The following is a 6,803-nucleotide window of genomic DNA, read 5'->3' on the forward strand; positions in this document are numbered from 1 at the left end:
GGGGGGGGCCTCCAGCCCCGCACCCCGGGCTTTGCCCTGAGCGGGGCGCGGGGCGTGGCGGGGGCTCCCCTCCCCACGGCGCCCCGCGGTCCCGCGGGGTGTCCCCCACCCCAGCCCCGGGGGGGGCGGATCCTGCCCCCGGTGCCGGTGTCACCGTCAGGGCGCGGGATGCGGTCCCGGCCGGGCTCCGGCGTGTCCCCTCTGTGCGATGCGGGGAAACTGAGGCAGGGGCGGGCGTGCGCCACGGCCAAGGTCACCCCGGGACCGCGACCTTCAGCCGCGGAGCCGCTGTGACCCCCCCGCCGGGGACTGACACCGGCACCGGGACCGGCACCGGGAGGCCGGGCTGCGCCTTACCCCGCCTGACCCCCGACGGCACCGGGGACCCCCGCGGCTCCGCCAGGGTGTGGGGGGGGGCCGGGGCCGCCGTGGGGAGCGGGCAAGCCCCGGTGGAACCGGTTTGGGGGGGCTTCCCCGCCCGGGGGTCTTGGCGCAGGGTGGGAGCGCGTTGCGTCCCCCCCTCCCCCCGGCGGTGCCGTGCGGCTGCGTGTGCCCCCCGCAATGGTGCGGGCCCCGCTCCCCGCGGGCCGGCGGCGGGGGGTTCTCTCGTGGGGGTCCCTCCCGACTCCCCGCACCCGCCCGCGGCCGTGACCTTCGCGGGGCCGCCCCGCGGGCGGGGTCTGGGAGGGGGGAGCGCGGGCCGTGCACGCCCGGGGTCCCGCACCCTGCGCAGCGCGGGGGGGGGCTGCGGGCGCACCCCCAGACCCCTCCCAGGGGGCGGTGGCTGCAGGAAGCGGGACCCCCCCTCCCGCTCCGCTCCACTCCGCGCGCGCATTCCCGGGGCAGCGGAGATCGGAGCGGCGGCGGGGCCGCCCCGGGGGTCCCATCCCGCGGCCCCCCGGCCCCGCCGGACCCCGCGCAGCCGCCGGTGCGCGGGGGCGGGGCCGGACGCCTGGGTCCCCCTCCGGGCTGGGGGGAGTGAGGAGGAGGAGGAGGAGGAGCGGGGGGATGCGGTGAAGGCAAGGCAGGCGCGGGCTACGCGTCCAGGGTCCCACTCAGACCGGATGCAGTCGGGGGGGCGCAGCGGGGCCGGGCCCCCCCAGGGTGGTGCCGTTCAGGGTGTCCCCGGTGCTGCAGACCCTCGGGCAGGGCCGGGTGGCTGAGGGGACACTGGGGACTGTCCCCCGTGTTCCCTTCTCGCCGGGGTCACGCACCCCTGGGCGGTCTTGGTGCCCTGTCCCAGTGCCCATTCCCACATCCCAGTGCCCATTCCCATGTCCCCACATCGGTGCCCACCCAGGGCACCTCGTGGTTGCTGCCTCCCCGCTTCAAGCAGGGCCCCCTGGGGAGGGGACCCAGGGCCCCCCCCCACCCCGTCCTGGTGCACGTGAATCGGAGCCCCCAATTTAGAAACGTCCCATCCCGTGCCAAGGGCTGAGAATAGCTCCCGGCGTCCCGGCACACCTCCCGGGGCTGGGGGCACCCTGCAGGGTTCAGGGCCTGCAGCCGCCCTGAGGCTGAGACCAGGCACACTCAGCACATGCCAGGAGCTCGGGGGTCCCACTGGGTGACCCCTGTGGCCTGGAGGAGCAGTGCCACAGGGATGGGCCTTGTCCTGTGTGCTGGCACGGGGAGCACGGTGCTGGAGATGTGACACTACAGCTGTTCCTTTGCCAGGCAGCTCCGGTGGGATGGGGGAACCGAGGCACAGCCGGACACTCGGACACTGCAGGAAGGAGTGGCCGGTGTGGCCTGGGTTGGACATAACGTTACTGGCAGTCCCGTGGGGTTCATGGGGGCTGCAGGGCAGGGTGGGGGTCACGGGGCAGGTCCCCGCGGTGGCGATGAAGGACCCGTCGGACACAGGGCACGTCGGAGGCACGAGGCCACAACCTGGGTGCCCCCTCAGTGTCAGAGCAGGTCACCGTCCCTGCAGCCACCAGCCCACACTCTCGTGGTGGCTTCTGTGAGCCACCAAGCCCCAGGGAGGGCAGACCCAGTTCAGCCTTCCTGTGCCACAGCATGACCCAGACCTTGACTATGTGGGGAGGGGGCACTGTCCAAGGCCCCCAGGGCACAGCACAGGGTGGGCTGCCCTGATGTCAGGCCCGTGGCATCCCCCTCACTGGAGCTGCCCAGCTGCTGCGCATGCCTGGGATTCCTGCAGCCTCCCGGCACGGCACAGCACAGCACAGCTTGCTGTCCCCGCTGCCACACGGTGCCCACAGCACCGGGCACCGCGTGGCACTGGGGATGGTGTGCCCTGCACTGATACAGGTGCGGGGTGAGTGCTCGGCACTGAGAGCAGACGCGCGTGTGGCACCTGGCACGGCCACACACGCGGGAACCGGCACGTGCCGGGTGCTGCCAGCCGTGCCATGGCAGGTGCCCTGTACCTGGACACGCTCCCACGGTGCTGTCCTGCCAGACAGCGCAGCCAGGGATCCTCGGGCAGGGGGAGAGCTGTGCCACCCTGGTGCCCACCCTGGTGCTGCCCGGTGCCCACCGTGACACTGCCCCAGTGCCCGCCGTGACGCCGCAGTGCCCGCGGTGACACTGCCCCGGTGCCCGCGGTGACACTGCGGCCGTGGCCGGGCATCGCTGGCCAGTGGCTGCGGGTCTGCCCGCGGCGCCCTGCCCCCAGCCTGCGCTAATCACACTAATTGGCACCGTGGCTAAAGCGCTTAGGCCCTCACCTCCCTGACCCGGCTTGCAGCTGGGCGGGGGGGTGCTGGGACCCCCGGAGCCCATCTGTCCCGGGGGGCAGGGACACGCTGGTGGCCCCCTGGGGTGGCCCCGGTGCCCAGCACCCACATCCAGCTGAACGGAGGCAGCTGGTGCATTCGCAGAGGGGTGTCTTGTGGGGTGAGTTCCCCATTCTGAGGGTCCCCAGGGGTGGGGTCCATGGGGACGGGAGTGCTGGGTGCCCCCGGTGGGGTGAGGTGGCTCCTGCCGCTGGCCCAGCCCCGGACTTTGCCCCTGGGTTGTTTTCCGCCGCCTGCAACCACCCGACTCAGCAGAAACGCTCCCCTGGGCGTGGGGCTGGGCTGGGGGGGCACGGGGGGGCTCCTGCCGGCTGCCACCCCCTCCCACCCAGCACCTGGTCCTGCAGGTGGGACGCGCAGGTTGGGTGCCGGCGGCACAGGGTGGGCTGAGACCTGACTGCGCTCATCACACGTGTCCTGCTGGAGGAGGAGGAGGAGGAAGAGGAGGAGTAGAGCCGCCTCTCCTGTCTGTCTGTCTGTCTGGGCCGCCCCAGCGCGCCCAGGATTCCTCGAGTGACAGTTCCTGGAGCGGCACCGCAGGCTCCACTGGGTGATCCCGGGGGTGCCGGTGATCCCGGGGGTGTCAGGGGGCTGGTGGGGTCTCGCTGTGGCACCGAACCCCAACTTTGCGCCGCAGCCCCCCGGCTTTAGCCCTGAGCCCCTCTCATTTGGGGCTGTGCCCACCAGGCCACCCCAGTGGGGAAACTGAGGCAGGGGCAGCTGAGCCCACCCAGCTTTGGGGACACCCCAGATCCCACTCCGTGGCAGTTTCACCACGGTGTCGACGCCCCCCGGCCCCACACATGCACCGAGCGTGTCGGGGCTCTGCCCGTGCGCGGGGTCCCGGGGGAGGGGGGCGGTGGGCGGCGGGGGGGCCGGTGCCCGGCGGGGGCCGCGCAGCCCTGGATCCCTGCCAGTGCCTATACTTGGAAGTTCTCCGCGCGCCGTTCCCATATGGAACAAACATTTGCTGCAGCCCCCGGCTCTATAGGTACCGCCGGCCCCAAACCCGGCCTGGGGCTGCGGAGAGGGGCGGCCAGCCCCCGCCGTGAGCCCCCCAGAGGGGGAGCGCACCCCGGGGGTGGTGGGTGCGCTGCCGTGCCTCAGTTTCCCCGCGGAGGCTGGTGCAGGAGACGCCCCCTCCTCAGGGGGTCTGGGAGACCCCCGGTGCGAACCCCTCGTGCGCCGCAGCGGCGCGGGGTGCCCTGTGCACCCCTGGGTGCCGCATCCCTTGCCCCCCCATCCCTCGCTGCTCGGGGGTGTCCCTGCCTCGGGGGGGGGGGGCCGACCGGGGCGCCCCGTGGCGTGGGGGTGTCGTGGGGGCCCCCAGCCCCGTCCGCTGCGTTTTAAATCCGCCGGAGGAATTTCTGCGGCGGCCAAGACAAACGTGACCTACTTTCTGCTGTCCCCGCGCGGAGCGGAGGAGCCCGGGGCTGGGCACGGCGCCCGCCGCGGCCCCCCCGGCCCCCCCGGCGCGGGCAGGGGGCCCCCCGCGCCCCCCACAGCCCCCACGCCGGGAGGGTCACCGGGAGGTCACGGGGGGGGCTTGTGAGCAGGGCCCCCCCCGCCCCACTGGGGTGCTGGGTGGGTGTTGGGTGGGTGCTGGGTATCCATGGCGATGTGGAACGGAGGGGCGCGAAGGGAAGGGGGGATCTGCTGGGGTCGTGCCTCAGTTTCCCCAACACAGGGGGGCAATGGGTGCCCCCCAGTGCTGCCCACGCCCTGACTCCCCCCCCCCCCGCCGTGTCTTTGTCACAGGAGAGCTCACAGAGGAGGGATTGCCTGGACCCCCGGCACCCCCCACCCCGTAAGTCACCCCTCCCATAAGTCACCCCCTACTCCCAGCTTCAGGGGGTGTCCACACATGTGGTGAATCTGTCAGGGCTCAGCCTGGCCCCCAAGCACAGTGTCTGGGGGGCACTCCCCTGGCAGGTCCTGTGCACCCCCAGCCCAACGGGCTCTCCCTGCCTCTTGGGAGGCCCCCCCAGCCCTGCCCTACGGGTGGGGTCAGCACCCACTGCCACCCCCGTGTGTGTTTGTGCTTCCCCCCAGGCTCTCAGCCCTGCACACCTGGGGACACTCTCACACACCTGTGCGTGTTCTCACACACCCCACGTGCTCTCACACAGCCCTGCACACCCCCGCATGCTCCTGCACACCCCTGCACACCCCTAATGCCTCTCCCAGCCTTGCACCCCCCTGCACGTTCTCACAGCCCCCTGTGCACTCTCTCACACCTGTGCACACTCTCACACACCCCTGCACGCTCTTGCACGCCCTTAATGCTCTCCCAGCCTTGCACACCCATGCATGTTTTCGTGTCCCTGTGCACATTCTCTCCCCCCGGTGCACTCTGGCCCAGCCCCGGTGCTGTTGCACACACCCTGCACGTCGCTCCCTCCACGTGTCCTTGCACGTCCCTCGTGCTCTCGCACGGCCCTTGCTGCCCTTGCACGCTCCACGCGTTCTTGCACACTGGTACCCAGCCTTCCCCGGCAGCAGCAGCTCTTGGAGGCCCCCCAGGGCTGCACCCCCCTCCCCAGGGGTCCCTTCTGTGTCCCCCGGGCTTGCTCCTCCTCCCGTCCCTGAGGTCCCCCATTACTGTCCCCCTCAGCCCCCCCCAGGGGTCGGGGCTGACCCCCGTGTCCCGCAGGGTGCAGCCCGGGATGCTGCGCGGTGCTGAGCACTGAGGGGCACCATGGGGAGCGCGGCGTAGCCCCCGCCGTGGCCTCCCGCCGTGGCCCCCCCGCCGTGGCCCCCGCGTGGCGCCGGAGCCCCCCCGGTCGGTGCTGAGCGCTCCTTGATGGAATTGCGGTGAATGGAACAGAAGCCCAGCACCCTGGACCCGCTGTCGGAGCCAGAGGACACCCGGTGAGCCCCCGCCCCGGCGCAGGGACACGCGTGGCACCGTGCCCGGCGTGTCCCCTTTCTGTCCCCTGGGCTGGACCTGGCTGTGCCCAGAGTGTCCTAGTGTGCTGTGTGTGTGCCCAAGTGTCCCCATGCCCACTGCACCCCCGTGCCCGGTGTGTCCCCGTGCCCTGTGACCTCGTGCCTGGTGTGTTCCCATGTGTCCCTCGTGGAGGTGTCTGTGCCCTGGGTGTCCCTTGCGTTCTGACACCTTGTGTCACCACATGTCCCTGCATGGTCATGTGTATGTCCGTGCCCTTTGGTTGTCCCTGTGCCCTGGGTGTCCCTGTGTCCCTGTGCCCACTGTGTCCCTGTGCCCAGTGTCCCCTGTGTCCCCCTGCCCCTGGTGTGTCCCCGTGGCGTCCCTGCGTGGGCACGGATGTGTCTGTGCCCTGGGTGTCCTCTGTGGCTCCGTGCCCACTGTGTCCCTTGTGTCACCCCCTTGTGTCACCACGTCCCTGCGTGGTGTATGTGTCTGTGCCCTGGGTGTCCCTTCTGTCCACGTGCCCCGTGTGTCCCTGTGCCCACTGTGTCCCTTGTGCCCCTGCGTGGTCGTTTATGTGTCCATGCCCTCTGTGTGCCCCTGTGCCCTGTGTGTCCCCGTGCCCACTGTGTCCTCATCCACTTCATGTGTCCCCACGCGTCTGTCCTTGGGTGTCCCTGTGTCTTGTGCATTCCCATACCCCGGGTGTCCCCCACCAGCCCTGTGCCCCACATGTCCCCCTGCACCCCTCTTGTCCCCAGGTGTGTCCTGCCCGGCTGTGCCCGTGCCCCCTTGCCCGGTGTGTCCCCACGCCCACACGTCCCCACTCGTGTCCCCCACCGGTGCCTCTCCAAGCCCCCCCCCCCTCCCCGCGGGGGCCCCTCGCCCCCCCCGGCCCCGGGGCTATTTCGGGCCCCCGGTGGGGTGGCCCGGCCCGGGGTCACCTTGTGCTGGATCCCAGGACCTCCCCCGCCCCCCCCCGTCGGTGCCCACCCCCCCCTCTTCGGGCCCCCCCCGCGGGGACGGGCGCGCGCGGACCCCCGGCGCGCGCCATTGGCTGAGCCCCCGATGACGTCATTTCCCCGCTCAGCCAAAAGGACATTTTGTCTTTGACTGTGAATGAGCCCCTCCCCCACCCGCCCCTCCCC

At 71.9% G+C, this 6,803-nt stretch overlaps 1 protein-coding gene across 1 annotated transcript in view; it reads left to right on the forward strand.

The window, feature by feature from the left end:
* Positions 1 to 5,511: 5,511 nt before the first annotated feature.
* The window catches only part of THRA (thyroid hormone receptor, alpha), a 7,516-nt gene continuing 6,224 nt past the window's right edge, over positions 5,512 to 6,803 (forward strand). The window contains exon 1 of the mRNA XM_017834199.1: positions 5,512 to 5,636. Within this exon, the coding sequence (XP_017689688.1) occupies positions 5,584 to 5,636 (53 nt within the window). The 5' untranslated portion in view covers positions 5,512 to 5,583. The remainder of the gene's footprint in view (positions 5,637 to 6,803) is intronic.

Source organism: Lepidothrix coronata, unplaced genomic scaffold (genome assembly GCF_001604755.1).
Source record: "Lepidothrix coronata isolate B3197 unplaced genomic scaffold, Lepidothrix_coronata-1.0 Scaffold229, whole genome shotgun sequence".
NCBI classification, from domain to species: Eukaryota; Metazoa; Chordata; class Aves; order Passeriformes; family Pipridae; genus Lepidothrix; species Lepidothrix coronata.